The sequence below is a fragment of the Mytilus californianus genome, unplaced genomic scaffold (assembly GCF_021869535.1).
Source record: "Mytilus californianus isolate M0D057914Y unplaced genomic scaffold, xbMytCali1.0.p SCAF_4, whole genome shotgun sequence".
NCBI lineage: Eukaryota > Metazoa > Mollusca > Bivalvia > Mytilida > Mytilidae > Mytilus > Mytilus californianus.
Window position 1 is genome coordinate 108273913 of NW_026262690.1, and position 23888 is coordinate 108297800.

At 33.3% G+C, this 23888-nt stretch overlaps 1 protein-coding gene across 1 annotated transcript; it reads right to left on the minus strand.

The window, feature by feature from the left end:
• Nucleotides 1-17923: 17923 nt before the first annotated feature.
• On the minus strand, nucleotides 17924-23294 carry LOC127739060 (uncharacterized). The gene is made up of 2 exons (XM_052250631.1): nucleotides 23274-23294; nucleotides 17924-19917 (listed from the first exon to the last, which is right to left on the minus strand). Exon 2 carries the CDS (start codon nucleotides 19896-19898, stop codon nucleotides 18213-18215), a length of 1686 nt encoding a protein of 561 aa, XP_052106591.1. The 5' UTR covers nucleotides 19899-19917; nucleotides 23274-23294; the 3' UTR covers nucleotides 17924-18212.
• Nucleotides 23295-23888: the final 594 nt, after the last annotated feature.

The following is a 23888-nucleotide window of genomic DNA, read 5'->3' on the forward strand; positions in this document are numbered from 1 at the left end:
GGTATGAATTATATTTGTCAATTTTGGCTTGTGCGGCGGGCAGGAGATTCCAAACTGTTTCAGTGAAATAACAGTAAAACCGTTAAATCATTCTATGCTTAGAACTTTGACATAATTGAATAAATAGGTAAACCAGCTGGTATGAGGCTTTTTACAGGCACTATTTAACATTGACACACTTGTACATGAATTTCATTGTAACATTTAATCATCAATAAATATATTACCTAAAAGTTCACACCAAAAACTTTATATTTATATGTTAATTCATTTATTAGGGAGCTACCATTTGATTTTATGATTTAGAAGGGGGAGGGGGGGGGGGGGGGGGTGGCTCGGATGAAATTTGAAAAAAAGGCAGAACAGGAGTTTTGAGTAAAAATAGGCAGGATGAGCAACTTGGCAAAAAAAAAGAAGGCAGCATGACAATTTATGTAAAATAAAGTCAGGATATACTAATAAAAAAAGGCAGGACCGAATAGAGTGAAAATAAAAAGGACAGAGATTACGCAGGACAAAATTTTTCACCCTAAAACCATGATCCCTAAATAATACATGGTCGGTACCGAATTTCTCATTTCGCAATATCATGCAAACATCAGTTCTGTATATAATGGGAAGGGGTCAAACTCATTTCCGTGAAACTTTTAACATACACAAGTCATGATCTAACACAAAGTAGTCAAACGAGGGTCAACTGGGAACAAATGTCATATTGCTTAAACACTTACCTTATCACTCACAAACAGACCAGATATTTCTCCTTTCCACATTGCTGTCTATATTTTTGAAATTACTTTCGATTTATTCTTTTATATGTTTTGCAATATGAGGTGAAAAATTAGGAAAATCTTTTAATTTATGTAACAAGTGAACAAATGTTTATTCTTATAAAAGGATAGAGTTTCTATAAGGACATGGGGATACCTTTGATATAATTTATTTATCAAAATGAAGAAAGTACACTTTAAATTGTATATACAAAAGCTGTTCCATATGATGTACCAATATCATCATCACATATCTGACTCGACACTATCATCAGTCCAGTTTCATTGTTTATGTCTATTGCCCAAGGACGTTTGATTCCATCAGACTCTGACAGTATTGTTTTACCGATATTACCATCTGGTGACACTACAACAATACTGTTGTTTTCTTGACAGACTATATAAACAAAGCCATTCATGTCTAATGTAATTCCTACTGGACCGTCAATGTCTTGGTGCTGATATGTCCACAGAGGTTCTCCACTACTATTATAGCAGCAAACTTTATTTTCACAGTCAAATGTCCCATAGAGATTCCCTTTGAAAAATGAAATACTATTCAATCCTTCCACTCCTTTTAAGATTGTACGAGACATGTCATTCAGATTTACTGTAGTAGTCTGTTCATGAACACTGCTGATGACCAATTTTTTACCATCACTTGCTACTCCATTACAATAATGAGCGAGTTTAATTGTTTTTATAATTTTATTCTTTTCTACATCCACCAGTGATGTCTTGTTTGCTGCTCCTAATGTGACAGCCACTGTATTATTTCTGACAAAGCAAGCACCACATGGATGTTCTGTGAATGTAAGTACTTTTCTGATCAGGATACCATCATTACTGAACATAAGCAGTTGTTTTTTCATGTTATCGAGTATTAGGAATTTGCCACCAGTTAACACTAGGCAGGCTAGTATATCTAACGATGTCTTCCTCTCTTCTGGAATTGTCAGGGTTCTCAACCAGGATGGCTTTATTTGTTCAATTTTAGGATCGTTTGGAAGCAAGTGCTGGGCTTGATCTTTTCTCACAGGCTTTACTTGGAGATGAGATGAGGTAGTATTAATTTTAATATCTCCAAATGATTTGACATCATGTAAAATTAACTGAAGAGCAGATGAAATGCTTACCTCTAAATTCTTTTCACTAACGTGATCTCCACTCTCTACTAAGTCGTCAATGTATTTTGCGGCTTCTGATGTCGTTTTTTCAATTTCTCTCAGACCAACATACATTTGTAACTCAGTTGCATATTGTATCATTGTGGTATACTCGCTCTGTATTTGTTTAATCTTACTGGCTCGCTGTTCCATTTGTTGTACGAGAGTTGTCATGTTTAATTTCAGCTTTGAATGTTTAGACTCCAAGTCATTTAATATTGTTTGCTCTAAGTTGTTTAAGTAATCGTCGATCGAATTCCTCATATGCTTGATTTCCTCAACGGCTTTTGTTTTCTGAGTATTGATTGTACTGATCCTTGTTTTCATGTATTTTATGACTGTATCAAAGTTTTCCATTACATCCTTCAAATCATTTTCGAAAAGCTGAACTGAGGCAGATGATTTAACTTGCTTTAAGATGTCTGGCAGTGGTTTCATGTCTTGACATTTCTTGTGTTTATCACTGAAGCACTGGCCACAGCACGGACAAGCATGAAAAGAACAGTAAAGTTCAAATTGCTTCTTGTGGTCTTTGCACTGACTGCTGATGTTCTGTATTATTGTCGGTAACTTTAGATAATCTTTAACTGACATGGTTTTATGATTTTTATACAGTCTTGAACTTCTGTGAGGTTTTTCACAGTCTCCACAAAAGAAGACCTCACATTCAATGCACCGCGTGACTGCTCCTTTGTAGATTCTACGCTCATGGCAAATTGTACAAAAGTGCTTGATCGATGAGGTCATTACGTTTCTCTTTACCCCTGAAATGTACGAACGTTTTTTTTTTCGTTTTTTTTCATAAATTAAAACAATATTCAGTTATATAAGATAGATTGAAACAGCTGCACCAGGAACGCATGATACGCTTGCCAATTGCACATTGAAATTTGTTGCAAGTGTACTGGTAGATTTGTCTTACAAAATTACCGCTGTACGAATCGGGGATGAAACCAGGGACCCTCTGCCACAGTAAACTACCGCTCTTACAACCCTGGTATAGGGAAAATCCAAAAGCACAGTTAATTGATTGCGGATATATTTTTCCAAGGAAATCAATGCTTCATAAGAATAAGATTGAATATTGTTACAGTCAGTAGAATGACACTGTAAAAAAAACTAACAGGAGGATATCCTTGAACGTTTTAAAGTTGCCATAAAGGACATGGTGCGGTACGGGCCTTAATTTGCCAATTTCAAATGAATTTCCAACTTATGATTAAAAATCTCTATTAATGTCTGTTTTGAAGTTGAGTTTGATTTTTTTATTGACGTACATGTTGTACTGTCAATTCCACCACTGTCCCAGGTTTGGGGGACGGTTTGGCGCCAGCAAATATGTTGAACCCCGCCACATTCTGTATGTGCCTGTCCCAAATCATGAGCCTGCATTTCAATGGTTGATTGTTCTGTTCATACACCAGGCCGTAAGTTTTCTCGTTTGAATTGTTTTACCAGGCCCGTAGCCAGGAATTTCCAAGGAGGGGGGAGGTTACATGGACTCGCGAAGCTCACCTTAACAGTTACAATTCAAACAGATCGTCGACTTTATATTTGTTTTCATGGGGGGGGGGGGGGGGGTGGTTCGTAAGAACTCCTCGAACCCCCCCCTTAGCTACGGGTGTAGTTTTACATTTGTAATTTTGGGGCCTTTCATAGCTAACTATGCAGTATTGGTTTTGCTCATTGTGGAAGGTACAGTGATCTATAGTTGTCAAGTTCTACGTCATTTGGTCTATGGTTGAGAGTTAATTCATTGCTAATCATACCACATCTTCTTATTTTTATATGTATACCTAACATGTCATTTTATTTCTATAAGCTTTGAATAAATGATCCTTATGGTTGTCTGATAATTTGTTGAAATGTAAAACCCCCTTTCAAAATTCACTAATTTGCTCATTTAAAATAACATTTGAAAACCCCACTAAATCATTTGTATACCAACATGTATGTAATCTCATTAATTGAAATGGTGATATTTCACTGTATTGCCTATTCTTTAAATTCCGATATAGAGGGGGTGGAAAAAAGAACATTTCCATTTTCAAATGAACTTGCACATTGAGCCCTTATGAGTCATTATATTGTATAAAAATGAGACAATATTTAAAAAAAGAACGAATTGAAAATAGGTTATTAACGTGTAATGGCACAAAAATAGACTGTTATAGCAGCTGAGCAGAAGTTCTGTTCATAGTTTCATATAATATAAAGGTTTCAGATAGGAGTTCCACTTTTCAAGTTTCTCCACTATAGAGACCGAAATGGCAACTTTAAGATAATATGTTAGGAATCGAAAAACTTCGTATAGCTGTAAGAAAACGATTTAATTAATCATGTTAATGTCAAAGATTTATAGAACTCAAAACGGATTTTTCAGGTTAGCAAAAAGACATGATTTCCTCCGTCTTCAATAGCATTTTGTTTCAACAGATAAAAAAATCCATAGATGGGTTTAAGTACATCTCAAATAGACATGTCCTATGAAAGTTAGGGACTCTGAGCAATTTTGCTATTTTCAACCTCCACTATCCTTTCTCTGTTATTCTCTGTGTACACAATTTTTTTTTTCAAAATAACATGGAAAATAAGAGTGCAGATGTAATATTTTTCAAAATTACGTATTGTGTGTGGTGTGTGTAACAGAAGAAGGTAAATACTGACAGTTTCTATGTTTTCGACCACTTTCTCGTTCTACTTTTTGTATAAAATATTTCTTTAATTTTATGCACTGATTGAATGTTGCCAGTGTATTATTAATTTTGAATTAAGAAATACATCAACAAAAATATTTTTACATTCTTACCACTTTTTGACAGAGAAAGGAATTTACACAGGACAGTAAAAGGTTCAATATCTGGGCCACTCACCTACAATTATTTAATTAAATATAAATACTTGTTTTCAACCATTGAGAAACTGACGAAGCGTTAACTTTTTGTATTTATACTAATTTGGTGTGACGTTAAAAAGGACAAAACAATCTTTTAAGAATCTTCTTTTTGTGTAAGCTTTTTTTTTAAATTTTATTAAACGTGTGGGAGACTAGCTCTAATAGTTCAGAAATGTAAAATGTGTCGCTTTTAGACAATAATTATATTTACATTTAAAAGCAGAATTATTAGGCATATAAAACTGTCCAAATATTACTCCTATTGTGACTATATATAATATATGGCAAGTTCCGTAAAGTCAGTAAATGCACTTAAAATTACACTAACTGTACTTTTTTTTTACTTACTAAAAAAAAAGAAGATACCAATGGAGAGGGATTCCATTCGATAAGTTGAAGAAAACCGACACCACCAATACAAACAATAGTCCACCATATGAAATAAGTAGATGACGGTATGATTGCCTATGAGACAACTACGCGTATCTTCCAAAAAAAAACCTTCAGGAAAAGGACGTAAGCAGAACTGAAAGCTAAGATATTCAAACCCAACTAAAGACAGGGTTTAAACTAATATAAGTAAATCCTCGAAATGTTTGGACCCTAAAATAAATGAGTTTTCTCAGAAATGATTTCTTTGTGAATTTATTTTAGAAATATCCTTTATTATAAAATGATTTGTGCAAAAATGTTATAATGACAATACATGTTCGTTTACATTTCGTCATACGTTAATAACAAGCAGCTCAAAATCTTTATTTATTGTCCAAATTAGGTCAAAGTAGATTAGCATATCGTATACGTTTATACGTTGACGTCTTATGAAAGCCATTTTAGTCGGTAAGCTACACCACTTGAAATTACAGCTAATTATAGGATTGTGATTAAGTTGATTCTAAATACTCTAGTTTAGTTTAAGGTAAAGAGGAAACAAAGCTCACAGTGACTGGTAAAAGCGCGCCCGGCAAGTCATAAAAAGGGCATTAAGACGTCAAAGAAATTGACTAACATAGACTAGACCTTGAGGCATGATGTCTAAAATGAATGTGAACAGTTTTAAAATGGGTAAGTGTAAGAATATGACCATCTGGGCCTCGTCATTTAACTTCAGTTTTTGTAGATTTCGGAACTAACTCGTCTTACATGAGCGACATCTAATACCAGTGACAGATTAAACAAAAAGGCATTTCCGGACATTACTGGAACGATTCCGTCTAGACATATGAAATATATAATATCCCTCGGCAGAAAAAAAAATCCGAATGAATTTTTGCATATGTGGAATTCAGAACACAATCAGATAAAAATACATTATCAAGATTACCAATATATTTCCAGTCCTTGCCCACTTATGACAATCCGACTTACTCCAAATTGGGGGACTAACTTAAAAAGAGCATTTCCGACTTTTAACTGCTCAGGTTTAGTTATCGGCTCTGCAAATACGTCAATTAGTCAATTGCAGTAAAATATAAGAATTGTCACTGCAAGACACAGGGACTGGTCTATATTGAAGGTCCATTTCCCAAACTTCAAATGGTGCACACGGCGTAGAAAATGACGTTATCGCAGTTTTTGTTTTTAATAAGGTATTTTTCCTGCTTTGCCATTCATAAAATGAGCGAATATTATCAGTTACTTTTTCAATCAAATTCGGAAAATAGTACTCATCTTTATTCAAATCAAGAATATTTTGTATACCGCAATGTCCGCCTAACGTTGGATGTTTTTCAATTACTATTTTAAGTGAAATTTCATGAACAACTAGCTGAAAATTGTTTAAAGCGGACTGTATTCTTATTTCGTGTATGAAATAATATTCCATTGATCATTGGTATTAATAAAAAGAAGTCTTCTTTTTGCAGGTTTGGTAGTACGTTTCTTTCAAAGTACCGAATAAACGGTCTGCAGTTTGCGTCATTTCGCTGCAGATCATGCATTGAATCGACACGAAAATCCTTTTTTCCCGAAAAATGTCAATCAATGGTGTCAAAATTATTACATTTGAAGTACAATCAATACCAGTAACAGAGTCCCGGTTTTTTGTATAATTGTTCGGGATTTCATTGTTACTCATATAATTATAACTATTATCATTATAATGTCAGTACTTTGTTTAAATATTTTTTCCGAATCCTGTATATTATTAATGTTTTGTCGGGATCTTGGATATTAGCACTGTCAGTACTTTGACTTAAGAATGTGGCATCACATTGAGAAGTAACAGTACTTTGATGAAATATTCGGTCCGATTTTTTTAAATTAGTCGGTAAAGTGATTTGTGGACAAACGTCGTCTGAATGGTTCAACTGATCCGAAATCGACGTTTGTGCATGTTTTAAAGGGGCATTAGCAACGAAATATGGAAAAAAAAAATTAGAATATGACTTTATTTGGTTCAATCATTAATAGAAGTGAAATAATAAAAAAAATATTCGCTTTTAGGAGACAATTTGGTTCAATTTTGTCAAAATAAGCAAAGAAACATCGCTGATGAATTATTCACTTGCAAGTGAATGATTCGACCTCATTGAATCCGTATTCATGTAACCTTAAATCTAACCCATTAGCTAGAGATTGGTTACGCTAGTATTTATCGTGTTCGGCCATTAAAAGGGAAAGAATGTCAACATTGAAAGTGAAACAAAGGCGAACCATTTCGTTGACTGATTCGATCCACAAAAAATCATTCTTATCAGGTAAAAATGATGATTAACTTTTTTTATAACCTATAACATGAAATCAAACAGACCTAGAAAAGTCCAATTGCACGAGGTCGCTATCTATTTATATGTATGTTTTGCTTATATCGGGTTATGTGACTGTTGGCAGTCTTCGGAGGCAATTTCGATTGTTTTAAATAAGATGGCGTCTAGACTAAAATACACACGAAATGCTGATATATATTATCGAGCACATGTATTGTTAACTGTTTAATTCAGTCTTATTTAGATATATGTTTTAGTATGTTATAAATCAAATATGAGAATTTGAGTCAAATCGGTGAACATGAATTTGACAGCTAATGCCCCTTTAATAACAGTGGGTTGATTAATCTTTAAAATATCCATCCAATGGTTCAGATATTTTCACTACGTTATATTTCTTTTGTAGGTAAAGTTGTATCGTTTTTGCGGTTTGCTTTTCTTTGATACATATATCTAATGTTGTTCAATGTCTTCAGTGTCTGCATCATATACTTTTTGGTGCCTGTAACATAATTACAATATAACAGGGAAAACTATAAACGACGGTGTACATCGGAACTGACACTGGCAGACAGTTATTGTTCAGCAGTAAATTTTTACTGTCGCTGGTATCGGAATCACGTAATAAGGTTGTCAATTGTATACCTCCTGGAACAATAATTTGTCCTGTATTTTCCGGTTCATAGGGAGTACGGAGCGTTCTCGTATGAACTTTCAAAGGCGTTAATAGTCTCTTGAATGCACAGTGACAAGGCATCCGGAACTTGCGTGTCCCTTGCAGGCTTGTTTTTAATTTCAAAGTTATACTGCATCAAAATAGCAATTCAACGACCATAAATGGCGCCTTTCAGCTGGTTGCTAAATAGGGTTTTCGGCGCTTGGTGGTCGCATTTTATAACAAACAGTAATTGCTAACATTCACTTCATTTGAAATTTGGTGGATAGTTGTCTCATTGGCAATCATACCACATCTCATTATTTTTATAGCTTTGTCCGTAGGTATGATGAACATTCTAGAACGGCTGTACCTAATCATGCCAACTAGTTTTTACTGGTATCAGTGTAGGCTATTTAGTATTAGCATTACATCTTCTTTAAAAACCATTTTAGATAATTAATGAATAATTTCCTTATAAATGTTAAAAACAACTTAGTCTGTAATTAGGTCGTCAGTAGGCAAACCATATTGGTTTGTAAAAGGCACTGACCATTCATCTTTTGTATGTTTAATGTTCTATTAAAAAATTGTTTGATTCTGAATGTCTTGAAAAAAAATCATTCAGAAGGAAAGTAAATGAAGTAGTTTGTTTTTATCGAAACTAAGTAAAACAAATAAACACGAAATAGATTCTTAAGAAAAATTTCTTGTTCCTGAGTGTATGATAATGAATAACTAATTGTTTCCTGATTAACTCAATTCCTGAGTTTGTTGCCGAAGTTTACCGGATCATGACATTGTTAAACAATCAACACAGAGCAAATGGAGCACGTCCCAAATGAGTAAATTGATAGAGCCATTATATATTTTTGTTTTTATATTTTCCATGCGTTCCTATTTGTTAATAAAACATTTCCTTAACAGTTTTTTAAATGATTTGTTGTATTAACTTTGTTCTTTAAGAATCAGTTGTTATTATTTACCTTCCAGTCTACCTTTGTTTACATTCCGGCTTTCATCACGGTTTCCCCTCGCACTTGCGCTCTGTGGTGGCCGAAGTTGTAACGAAAGGTCTGGTAGTTAAGGTCGCTGCATACGGAAAATATTGCAATAATTCAATAGCAGTACATTTATGAAGATTTTGATAATATAAAGAATTTTCTTTTACAAAAAAGTCCACCTGTTTTATAGTAAAATTTAGCCATTCAAGATAAAACATAACCAACTTGTTTCATATTACTTTCAAGTTGAAAAATGATTTCTCGGTAAAAACATATCTCCGCCACAAAAGATAAAAGTTAGGTTCTTAGCTATTCCTTGTACAAAAGCATTAGAAAATCGGTTCTGTATCTGCTTGGAAGGCTGAAATTGTTATTTTTGGGAAACTGTGAAAATCTTAGTCTTGATTTATTATTGCGAAAACCCATACCAGCACTCACACCAGATATTTTATCCACTTTTATTAGCAACATTACTGTCTATACTAAGTACTTTTAATTTGTAATTCTATACTTTTTGCTATTTTAAGTAAAAATTATGAAAGACCTTTATTTTATGTAAAATTGAAGAGTTTTAAAAAGATAGACGATCTCTTATGTCATAAAATCTTTGCAAGGCTAGACCTTTATCTATAAAAATGAAAAAAAGGTCATTTTAGATTTAATAAATAAGAACTGTATCATAGAACGTATCACTTTTATTAACACTCATATAACTGGACACAACCATCATTCCTGTTTCTCTAGTTATATCTATTGCCCAAGGAGATTTGATTCCACCAGCCTCTGATAGTATTATCCTACTGCTTTTACCATCGGGTGATACTACCACGATTCTGTTGTTTCCATGAGAAGCTATGTGACAAACAAAGCCATTCTTGTCTAATGATAGTCCTCCTGGTTCGGCAATGTATTGGGGCTGAAATGTCCAGAGAGGTTCCCCGGTACCTTTACAGCAGCAGATTTTGTTGTGAGAGGACGTGGTACTAGTGATATTTCCTTGGAATAATAAAACATGATATAGTTCAATCACTCCTTCTGTGATGATTGTTTGAGACATGTCGTCCAGATTCACTTTAGTAATCGTAAAGCTATCACTGCTGATGATTAAATTCCTACCCTCACTTGCTACTCCATAACAATAATGAGAAAGTTCAATTATTTGAATAATTGCATTCTTTTCAACATCCACCAGGGATGTCTGGTTTGCTGATCCTAATATGACAGCCACTGTATTATTTCTAACAAAGCAAGCATCGAATGGATATTCTCTGAATGTAACTACTTTTCTCATAAAGATGCCATAATTTCTAAAGAGCAGTAGTTGATTTTTGTTGTAATAAAGAATTATAACTTTACCATCAGATAATACTAGACAGGCCATTATATTCAAAAACTTCAATTTTTTGGGGAATTGTCAGTCTTTTTAACAAAGATGGTTTCATTTGATCAATTCCAGAAATACATAGGGCTTGATTTTTTCTTCCGACATTTATTTGGAGAGTAGAAGAGGTGGTATTGCTATTAATATCTCCAAATGATTTGACATCTTGTATGATTGATCGAAGATCAGATGAAATGTTAACCTCTAGATTCTTTTCACTGAAGTGACCGCCATTTTTTAAATCTGCATTGTATTTTGCGGCTTCTGATGTAGTTTTTTCAATTTCCCTCAGACCAAAATACATTTGTATCTCAGTTGCATTTTGTGTCATTTTGGTAAACTCGCTCTGGATTTGTTCTATCTTACTGAGTCGCTGTTCCATTTGTTCTACGAGAGAGGCCATGTTTAATTTCAGCTCCGAATGTTTAGATTCTGGATATTTATTTTATATTAATCAGGTCAGTTACTAACATTCTAAGTCTTTAATATTTGCACAGTTTTCCTTTAGTTTGAATCTGAGAGATAATGTATTTGTGAATAAGTCAGAATGATTGTGCATGAATGATAGGTATTTTATTTTAAAGAAGTATTTTCAAGAACTCAGAGAAATAAGATATCATAGATATATAAATGATTGGTACATTTATAGTATTATTACAAAAGATCTAAAATAATGTCTTGTAAACATAATACTTATTGTTTGTAAATGCTATGCTAGTTCATAAGACTTATGTAGGTATATCAATGTTTTGTACAGGAACAGAATATCTTGATGTACAAATGATCTGGTGATGTTACCAAATCGGAGATAGACCTATGTACCATATACATGATAAGATTAGTGTTTTCAATGTGTTTTTACATGTGAAGTTTACTGTATTGTCTGTGTTTGTCTATTCAATTTTAGTTCAGTATATGTACTGTGTGTGTCTTGTGAACAGTAGTTACCTGTATGTCAATAATTACATGTAAATGTTCCGGACCATACGCGTATGGTCATGACCACATGCGTATATACTCAAATGGTCCGACCATACGGGTATGGTCCGGGTAATCTATACAACGAACTTTGAACAGTAATTGCGTGATGCATTACCATTCAAGGTGTCATAGATTAAGAGTTTCTAAAAATGAAATTTTGACTTAGATAATAGTTTGGTAATCATTGTAACGTGATTAATGAAATAAAATGAATTTTACTCACAGGTTAAATTATAGTAAAAGCATTTTTGCATGGTCATTATTTCGACTCCGAAAATAACTAAATGAACCATTAAGCAAGAAGTCAACTATTTTACACATAAGCAATTGGAGCATTAAACCCCTTATTTTTTTTTTTAGGTGTCTCAATTTGTAAATTAAGATTTCTTAAACATTTCAAATTATTTTCAGTTATTTAATTTGTTCATGCTCCTCTTTATACGATTTACAATTACAGTAATTTATACGTGATGCCCCTCTATTCTTATGTAGAAACCACTGTTATTGACAGATCATATGAGTCAGAGTATGAACACATCAGTTAAGTGAAAATAAGTGGACATTAGAAAAAATTAAAGAAAATATAATCTAAACGTCGTGGTAAAGAAGCTGTCGACAGCATAAAGGTACTTAACATTGACTCTAGATAGCGAAGGCAAGACAACAAATATACCGAGATTAAGACAATATGTAACAAAGATAAAGGATTTCAGGCAACAAATTGTGCCGATTTTGTTCAGAGAACATGCTATGTCTGAATTAAGGAAGTTTGAATTTATTCGAAAAATACCTATATGGTCTAAATACTCATATGGTCCGGCCCGTTAAAAACCAAACGAGTATGTACTCATATGGTCAAAACCATTCGCGTACGGTCCAAATACTCATATGGTCCGGAACATAAATATTAGAGTAACAATTAGTTCATTCATAAATCAATGAATGATTAGCTTAATATTATTGTACAGAATGTAGCACTTAATGCTGACTTGGTATATGATTGAGTTTAATTGGATTTATCCATTTCAAATATATGTATTATACACTTAAACTGTATTGGTTGTATTCAGATAGAACATAGCCATGTATTTTCCGTAATATGAATTAGAGTTGTATCCCTTTGTAAACCGTATTGTCTATGTATTTATGTTTTTGTTATTTGTGTACTTTCATGGTTATCTATTTATGTCGCATAAACAAACATCTCTAAATTTGACAATCACTTTATTCCGTCCAAGAACCCTGTAACATCAATATTGGATTTCTTTTGTTTTTGTTCTTCAACAGTTAAGCAGAAAAGTAATGATTTTAACGTCAGGTTTGTACACATTAAGAAGGGCAGTTAGAGATGTTTCTTTTAAGATGCCTTGCCAGTTGTTTGCAGAATCTCCGTTTCACGACAGATAGCTAATGTGCAGTATCATGGTAGCGTATGTTTCGCACCAAAAGCAAAATATAACATTTAACGGTAAGACTCTTACTTAGGCCGCGTTCACACCAAACGCTGGGTATTGTAAACCTGTTTACTACAATTAGTTTCATGTAATGTACAGTGGTTTCACCTTAAATTTGCTTTCATCTGTACATCGGTTTTAATTACCTGTACATGAAAATTGTTCACATTAGTAAACAACATGTACACGTTATTCACATGTTCATTATATAGAATTAAATTGAAAATTTCTCTGTAGACCTAAGGTGTAGACCAATTCTAATTTGTTTTTCTATTTCTTTTATAGGGGATAGGGAAATACATTTGTTCCAGGAGGGAAGTGAGGAAGATTGTTTGATTTCTTGAAAATGAAGGGCGGTGGGATTGAACATTGAATTTTAAAAACGTTTCCATATGTTATTAGAAAAAAAACTTTTTTTTTTTATTAAAGTAATTTGAAAAAAAAATGGTTTGTCCCGCGAAGAAGAATGGTCGGTACATTAAGAAAATTGTTCGATTGATTTGGAGAACTTCTAGAGTTCTTAAGAAGTCTCGATTACGTTTTCTAAAACAGCGTAATAATAGGCAAAAACGGATTTTGAAAATGATTGATTGATTGATAAACGTCCAGTGGCAAATATTTCATGCATGTTTAGGACGAGAACAAATAAAATTCACAATAAATACAATAGGTAGGTCCTATAATAGAGGCCGCCCGAGATGAAGATGGACGTGGCAGAGTACTTGTACATCTCGCATAGCCAAACGGACGCCCCACTTTGGCAAGGGGTTTGCGGCCGATCGGAAGAATATCTAAGTGACTATATTTCTTTTACCCAGTCACACATTGGGTGATATTGGAAATGAATAGTCTGGACTGGTACTCACTGTAAATAAAAATAACCTTTTCCACGACATGATGAAAATGAATATTTTGTCCTACAAAATGCAGGACTTTGCAAGAAAAATTTGTGTACAAAAAGTGAAACTAATTTTCGCACTAACTTAATAAGCAGTACTATCAACCGGTGTAAAATGAATATTTTATCAGCAAAAAGTCCCCCTCCCACTGAGTTGAATGCTCCAATAAGGTTTTTAAGATAATCATGTTTAAAAGGGGTAATTTTTGAGTTTTTGTAATATAAATAGGAAAAAACTGAATTCATAGTATTATTATAATCAAATTTTTTCAATATATGTAACTTCCTTAATTATTCACAACAAAATCCACGTTCTTAACAAATAGAAAAAAATGATTGTATTTACACCCCAAAAACTATGCTGAGTGCAGACTAACCTGTGCAGTTGGAAAAGTTTTAAGGCCTGGCTTCTACTAGATATATAAAATTTAAGTGCATTTTGTGTTCAGAAGGTTAAAATCTTTTTTTGATTTTGATGGGCAATTTTTTTTAGTTTCTGCTGTTGGTGTAAAAATAAACAAACATCCGAATTACATTTAATACTGTCCACTCAGTTACGCCTTTTAAATCACCTATTTTTGTGGAGATACATATTGTCCTCAATTGTCCATGCCAATCAAGGACAATCAATACAATACAATACAGGTGTTACCTGAGAGGGAGCTTTTCAAAGATTTAACCCAACTTTGTTTATTTTTACAACTTCTGCATGAACAGAAAAAAAAATACCCATCAAAATAAAAAAAGATTTTATCTCTCTGAAACACAAAATGCATTTAACTTATATATATCTTCTGGATGCCAGGCCTTAAAACTTTTCTAACTGCACAGGTTAGTCTGTACTCAGAGTAGTTTTTGAGGTGGTACAGCAATTTTTGTCTATTTGTTATGATGAACCTTAATATCTTGTTTTATGAACACTTTAAGGTTCATCATAAGCTTTTCGCAAATATGGCCGTTTTTACACCACAAATTTCACTCTGAGTACAGACAAACCTGTGTACCTGGAAAAGTTTTAGAGCATGGCTGAACCTAGATAAATAAAATTTAAATGCATTTTAAGTTTCAGAATATTAAAAACTTAACTAGATTTTGCTATTCATTTTTTTTTCGTTCCTGCAGATGATATCAAAATAAACTAAGTTGGGAAAGAAGTTTGAGAAGCTCCCCTCATATAATACATGTTGTGAGTTGTATTGATTAAAATGGACAGTTTATTTTGCTATCTTCTGCAGACTGGAAAAAAATGCACATAAAAATCCAGGTAAGTTTTTAATTTTCTGAAGCATAAACTACATATAACTTTTATATATCTAGGTCCTGTCATGTCTTAAAACTTTCCTATATGCATCGGGTTGTCTGTACTCAGAGTAGATTTTGTGGTGTAAACACGGCCATATTTTTCAATTCCTTTAGATGAACATTAAATAACCCACATTTTTACCTATTACGTCTGTTTTTTTGTTCACACATAGTTGTGAATATAATGGAATTTATGCGACTGTCATACAAGTGAGAAGTTTAGCTAGCTATAAAACCAGGTTTAATCCACCATTTTCTACATAAGAAAATGCCTGTACCAAGTCAGGAATATGACAATTGTTATCCATTCGTTTGATGTGTTTGAGCTTTTTATTTTGCCATTTGACTACGGACTTTCCGTTTTGAATTTTCCTCGGAGTTCGGTATTTTTGTTATTTTACTTTTTTCCATACAAGTCCTACATTGTCTATCGACTGCATGCAGCCAAAACCTGTTTTAAACTACATGCAAGCATTGATTTTTATAAACGGGAACGTAATTGAGTTTAGTTTATGTGTAGAGTACACTTACACCAAACCGAGTTAAGTTCAATGTGAACACGGCCTTAGACTAGTACTTCTACCTGGACTCGATCATGTAAGATACACTTGTAATACACATATACACATAAATTAAGGCAACAGTAGTATACCGGTGTTCAAAAGTCATAAATCGATTGAGAAAAAACAAATCCGGGTTACAAACTAAAACATATTTGACGAATATGAATAAAAATCGGCTTTTACAAACAAGGAAAAAAACCTAAAAAGCTAAAAATATAAGGACAAGGTCGACAAGAAAATTTCATGATCGGATATGACAACAATGGCACTGCTTCCAACGCTGCATAGTCGCTGGTTATGGTTCGTGTGGACACGTTGGCCAAAATAGCTGCATTTTCACCTCAAAATTTACTCTACAGACAAACATGAGTATCTGGAAAATTTTTAAGGCAAAGCATGCTCTAGATAAATAAAATTTAGATGCATTTTATATTAAGCAAATTAAAAACTTAACTGGATTTTGCATGCAATTTTTTTCATTCCTCCAGAAGGTGCCAAAATAAATAAAGTTAGGAAAGAGGTTTGAGAACTCCCCCACAGGTAATAATTGAAGTAAACTGTATTGACTGACATGGACAATAGAGGGACAAAAGATACCTGACAATAATTGGTGATTTAAACTGTGTACCTGAGTCGACCATATCAAGTGAATCCCAACTGTTTGAAAATTTTTATCATCTTCTGTAGGGTAAAAAAAAAGGGCAAAGCAAAATCCAGTTAAGGTTTAAATTTTCTAAAACATAAAATGCATTTGAATTTTATATATCTTGGGCATGCTATGCCTTAAAACTTTCCAAGATGCTCAGGTAAGTCTGTACTCAGAGTAAATTTTCAGGTGAAAACGCAGCCATTTTAGACAAAGGGTCTACATGAATTATTTCTAACTACCAAGCTGATCTTTATATTAAAAGCTATTAACTTACACGTAAATTATTTCGAGCATCTTATACAAAAGAAGACACAAAAATTACCAGAAGTCGTGATGAAACGAATAACCATTGTTTAAGCATTTGCAAAAGAGAGGCAGAAGATACCGAAGAGATAGTCAATCTCATATCCTAGGTTCTAAGACAAAATGACATAACCATGACAAAAAACAAACAAAAAAATACGACTAAAAGACAAACAATAGTCTTCAAACACTGAAGACTGGGGTAACACGAACCCATACTCATAATTCAACTGAATAATAACCATAATCATTAAATAGTTATATATTCCGCTGCTGTACGATGGCTACAGTAACTGCGAGTGGTACAGTCGATAACCGGGAGTGACTGAACAATCAACGGCAATGATGTATCGTTATGATATCTGGGGTGCGTTCAATGTCGTAGCTGCTACGTAGGGCTACGTAGATCTTGACGACTGAATGTGTAGCTAGCCTAGCCGCTAAAAAGTTCTGATAGTTAAAAAAATGTATGCTATCTAGAGAAATCAAAATGGTGTCGGAAAGGTTATAACTCTTGCAGTCATTTTGATAGGCTAACTACGTAGCATATCGTTCAAAAAGAGAGGAGGAAGATACTAAAGAGACATTCAAACTCATAAGTCGAAAATAAACCGACAACGCCATGGCTAAAAAGGAAAAAGACCATCAGCCAAACAACAGTTTACAAAACACAACATAGAAAACTAAAGACTGAGCAACACGAACCCCACCAAAAACTGTCGATCTCAGGTGAGCAAATATTTCAACCCAAGTCAGAACAGTTGCTTTTCGTTCGTTCCGTTGGTTGATCAAGTCTAAAGTTTGCATTTGTCAGTTTTAATGCAATTCAAACTGTACATTGTTTTGTTATAAATTAGGCCATTAGTTTTCTAAGTTGAATTGTTTCATATTTTTCATGTCGAGGCCTTTTATAGCCGACAATACGGTATGGGTTTTTATCATTGTTGAAGGCCGTACGATTGCCTATAATTGTTTACATCCACTTCATTTGAACTTGGGTGTATAGTTGTCTCATTGACAATCATGCCACATCTTCTTATTTTTTATGTAGTCTGTAATTAGGTCGTCAGTAGGCAAACCATATGGGTTTGCAAAAGGCACTGACCATTCATATTTTGTATGTTTAAGGTTTAGGTCTTTCTATTAAAAAAATGTTTGATTCTGAATGTCTTAAAAAAATATCCATTCAGAAGGAAAGTAAATAAAAGTAGTTTGTTTTAATCCAAACTAAGTAAAACAAATAAAAACAAGATATCTATAGATTCTTGTTCCTGTATGAAAATGAATATTTATTTTTCCTGATTAACTCAATTCATGAGTTTGTTGCCAAAGTTTACCGGATCGTGATATTGGTAAACAATCAACACAGAGCATGTACAGCACGTCCGAAATCAGTGAATTGATATAGCCATTAATCTCTGATTTCATAAAAATATTTGCAAGACTAGACCTTTATCTATAAAAATTAAAAAGATAGTCAATTCAGATTTTATAAATAAAAGCTGTATCATAGAATGTATCCCTTCCCTCATCACTTATATAACTGGATACAACCATCATTCCTGTTTTGCTGTTTATATCTATTGCCCAAGGAGCTTTGATTTCATCAGCCCCTGATAGTATTTTCCTACTGCTTTTACCATCAGGTGATACTACCACGACACTGTTGTTCCCATGAGAAGCTATATAAACAAAGCCATTCTTGTCTAATGTAAGTCCTCCTGGTTCGACAATGTCTTCGGGCTGAAAGGTCCAGAAGGGTTCCCCGGTACTTTTCCAGCAGCAGATTTTGCTTTGAGAGGATGTGGTACCAGTGATATTTCCTTGGAATAATGAAATATAACATAGTTCCTTCACTCCTTTTTCGAAGATTGTTTGAGACATGTCGTCCAGATTTACTTTAGTAATTTTATAGTTATCACTGCTGATGATTAAATTCCTACCATCACTAGCTACTCCATAACAACAATGAGAAATTTCAACTTTTTGAATAATTGTTTTCCATTCAACATCCACCAGGCGTGCTTGGTTTGCTGATCCAAATATGACAGCCACTGTATTATTTCTGACGAAGCAAGCATCGATTGGATATTCTCTGAATGTAACTACTTTTTTCATAAATTTGCCATCATCACTAAAAAGCAGTAGTTGTTTTTTATTGTAATCAAGAATTATAACTTTATCATCAGGTAATACCAGACAGGCCATTATATTTAAAAACTTCATATTTTGGGGAATTGTCAGTCTTTTAAACAATTTTGGTTTAATTTGATCAATTACAGGAATACATTGGGCTTGATCTTTTTTTCCGGCCTTTAATTTGAGGGTAGAATAGGTGGCATTAATATGTATATCTCCAAATGATTTGACATCTTGTAAAATTGATTGAAGAGCAGATGAAATGTTAACCTCTAGATTCTTTTCAATGAAGTGGTCTCCACTTTCTAAATCTTCTATATATTTTGATGTTTGTGATGTAGTTTTCTTAATCTCTCTTAGACCAATATACTTTTGTAACTCAGTTGCATATTGTGTCATTTTGGTAAACTCGCTCTGGATTTGTTCTATCTTACTGAGTCGCTGTTCCATTTGTAGTACGATAGAGGCCATGTTTAATTTCAGCTCCGAATGATTAGAGTCCAAGTCATTGAGTATTTTTTGCTCTATTTTATTCAAGTAATCATCGATCAACTTCCTGAAATAGCGGATTTGCTCAAATGCTTCAGTTTTCTGAGTATCGATTGTACGGATCCTGGTTTTCAGGTATGTTATGGCTTTATCTAAGTCATCATTCACCTCCCTCAACTCGTTTTCGACAGATACTTTAACTTGCTTATCATTGTCTAAAAGCTGTTCCATGTCTCTACAGTTCTGGTGTTTATCAGTGATGCATTGGTCACAGCAGGGACATGCATGGAAAGAACAGAAACGTTCAAACTTCTTGTTGTGGTCTCTGCACGTACTGCTTATTTCTTGCATGACTATAGGTAACTTTTGATAATCTTGAGATGACATGGTTTTATGAATCATGGTCACTCTTAATTTTTTATGAGGTTTTTCACAGTCTCCACAAAAGAAAACCTCACATTCTTTGCACCACGTGACTGCTGCTTTCGAGATGTCATCATAATGACATATTGTACAAATGTGCTTGGCCGATGAAGACATTGTACTTTTATCTTTACTTCTGAAATGTATTAAAGTTATTTTGTCTTATCAAAAAACAAATATGCAGTTACATAGAATGGTTTTACCAAAGAATATCACACCGTATAAAGAAAGTAAAATTGGCAAATCAAACGTTATCAACTAACAGAACGCATGAAAAACAACTGTCATATTCCTGACTTGGTACAGGCATTTTTCAAAGACAATTGTGGGCTAAACCTATTGCATGGTTATTTTTGTCGCTGGTTTGCTGTCTCACAGATGTATATAGCCCGCTTCTTGTTTTATTCACACTTCTTTATTTCAAAAAAAAATATTAACTTTTTAAATAGTTTTGTTAGGTGACCGGCAAACTGCAAATGGGTCAGAATTTGTATTCTCTGTCAACAAATAGAAAAACACTTACAGTACTAACTAAGTGTATCGGTTTTACAGCTAGCTTAAGCTCCCACTTGCATGACAGTTGTTCTTAGTACCGTTATAATTACAATTTTGAGTGATCAACCCAAACAGACATATAGATGAATGTGACAATATTTAGGATCCAGTAGCCAAAACATTAATTACAGAGATACACCACAACTGACTAGAAAATTCAAACATACAAATAAATATAGCAAAGACAACTACTCGTATTTTGAAAAGTTTCTGTAAAATGTAAAATGTAACATAATTATTTTTATTTTTTTTTAAACTCGTCTGCACTTATCACATGCTTGGTAACTCTGTAGAAAGAAAGACCGTTAACTTGACTGTTGAACCTATTCAAACTAATTTTAATTACGATTAAGAGCTTGGCATATTGTAAAAACATTCTATTGTTAAAGACTGTTTGCTTGTTGGCTATTTTATAAGTTGTCTGGCTATCTCATTGATGGATGATATTACTCTCTCTCTCTCTCTCTCTCTCTCTCTCTCTCATATGTTACAGACAAAAAGGTGCAACAGATAGATGCAAAGTTTGGCCAATCTAACAAACTGTAAATTCTTCTGTTATCATAAGTACTTCCATTCATATTTTTCCTATGATGACCCTTAATAATGACTAAAAAGCCAATTGAAAAACTTGTAGATAATCAATCTCTGTAATCTCATAAATTAATTTTATTTGGCCTTTCAGCTGTGTTGATTTGAGCGCCATTGAGTCTTATGTAGACGAAATGCGCGGCTGTTGTACCAAATTAATCCTGGTATTTTTGATAATCTTTACAGATATCAATTAAAACAAATACATAGAAAAAAAGAGTGAAGATATTATCTTATTCAAATTTTGGACTGTCTAAATTAGTAATTAATGATAAGGAGTAAATTCTCCGGTTCCTCTGTTTTCCACCACTGTGAAATTGATTATGTTACAGCTTTCTGTTAAACAAAAGCAAGACTTCTTATTCTATGCAATTATGGACTGTTGCCAGAGTTATGTAAATGCTGAATTTTAAGTAATAAAACACATTTAATTGAATATTCTTACCATGAACTTTTTTTGACAGACAGGAATTTGCAGAGGGAAGTAAAATGTACAATATCTGGGACACCTAGCTAAAATTTAAATACTTTGTCTCACAAATTAAAAACATTAATGAAGCGTCACGTTTTTATACAAAAATTTTATATGCGTTGCAGAAATAAATTTAAATAATGTTAAAGTATTAATGTTTTGTTTGCAAACTAAGCAACTGTGCATAATGAAGTACAAATGTACTAGTAAATAAAAATGATTAAAACTTGTATTTTACAAAAGACTTACTTAAAACAATGAAGAGATTCTAAGGCGAGCATTAGGCGAAAAATCAATAGCAGTTTAAACGTGGGGATTATAGCTCTAGATGATAGTGAAACGAAAACTTTGCTTTTGAGGCTACAATTTGGAATGGATTGAGGCTGTGAGGACGTTGATACAAATTATAAATAAAAAAAAAATGGTTCTATAAATTCTCATGTCAAATTTTGCCCTGCACTAGTACAACCTACGTGAATGATATGTTGATGTGTGAATGTAACAACTTCGTTGTTGTGTGTAAATCACATTACATGAACTGCTTGAAAACGGAATCAGGTATTGACAATTCACTTAGAAACTCAACGTACTCCAACGACACTGAAATAAAAAAGAATCCTAGACAATCAAATGTCTGTTCTTATATTCCTTTAAAATTTCAACCAAAAATTTAAAACTGGATTTTCCTTCACTGTAATGGATATCAAAATTACAAAAAAAGTGTCCTTACAAACAAAGTTATATTACTGGGTCTGCCAAGTGCTACACGAAACCTCTTCCTATACCATTTACATCATTTTAATCAGCACTTAAACCGAATTTTAGAGTTGCTATGAAAGTACCTTCTCAAGAGGAGTTGTAAATCAAATGTGAATGCTAAAAATTCGAAATATCTGTTTTAGAACATACTATGTAATATTAAAGTAAGAAGATGTGGATTGATTACCAAAGAGAGAACTAGCAGCAAACGACAAACACTGAATTACATGCTACTGACATGGGGCAGGCACATACAGAATGTGTTGGGTGAAACAAGCTTGCGGATGCCCAACCCTCCCCTAACTTTGGACAGTGGTTAAACAGTACAACATAAGAACAATATATAATAATCAGTGGAAAAGGGTGTAAAACACTTAATAGAGGCCGAGATGAAACGATAATAAACGGTTTTTGTGTAGTCTAAGTATCCAATACATAGTATGGACCTTTAAATGTTCAGAGGAGTCCTTAAGCTGAGATGTGGTAATTATATGCTGATTTGAGCGCCACTGAGTCTTATGTAGACGAAATGCGCGGCTGTTTTACAAAATTAATCCTGGTATTTTTGATAATCCTTACAGATATCAATTAAAAACAAATACACAGAAAAAAAGAGTGAAGATATTATCTTATTCAAATTTTGGACTAAATGATAAAAAGGAGTAAATCCTCCGGTTCCTCTGTTTTCCACCACTGTGAAATTGATTATGTTTCAACTTTCTTGTTAAACAAAAACAAGACTTCTTATTCTATGCAATTATGGACTGTTGCCAGAGTTTAATAAATGCTGAATTTTAAGTAATAAAACACTGTATTTGAACAATTGAATTATTTGAATATTCTTACCATGAAATTTTTTACAGGCAGGAATTCGCAGAGGGAATTAAAATGTCGATATCTGGGACACCTAGCTAAAATTTTAATATTTTGTCTTAGCAATTGAAAACATTAATGAAGAGTCACGTTCGTTTACTCAAATTCTATATGCGTTGAGGAATTTTTAAAAAAGTGTTACAAGTATTGATATTTTGTTCGCTAACAAAGGAAATATGCATAATGAAGTACAAATGTACTAGTAAATAAAAATGTTTAAAACTTGTATTTTATAAAATACTTACTTATAACAATGAAGAAATTCTAAGATGAGCATTAATAAAAATAGCAGTTTAAACGTGGGGGATTATAGCTCTAGATGATAGTGAAACAACAATTTTTCTTTTGAGACTACAATTAGAATGGATAAAGGCTGTGAGGACGTTGATGCAAATTATAAATACAAAAATAAATGGTTCTATAAATTCTCATGTCAAATGTTGATATGCACTGGTACAACCTACGTGAAAAATATGTTGATATGTGAATGTAACAACTTCGTTTTTGTGTGTAAATCATATTCCATGAACTGCTTGAAAGCGGAATTAGGTATTGACAATTGATTTGGAAACTTGACGTACTCCAACGACACTTTAAAAAAGGAATCCTGGACAATCACATGTCTGTTCTTATATTTCTTTGAAATTTTAACTAAAGATTTAAATCTAAATCTTTACTGGCCTTTGTTAGTGTAGTATGTTTTTTAATTTTAGTTCATTTATATGTTTTGGAGTTTGGTGTGATGTCCATTTTCACTGAACTAGCACACAATTTTATTTAGAGGCCAGCTGAGGACCACCTCCGGGTGCGGGATTTTCTCGCTGCATTGAAGACCCATTGGTGGCCTTCGACGTTGTCTG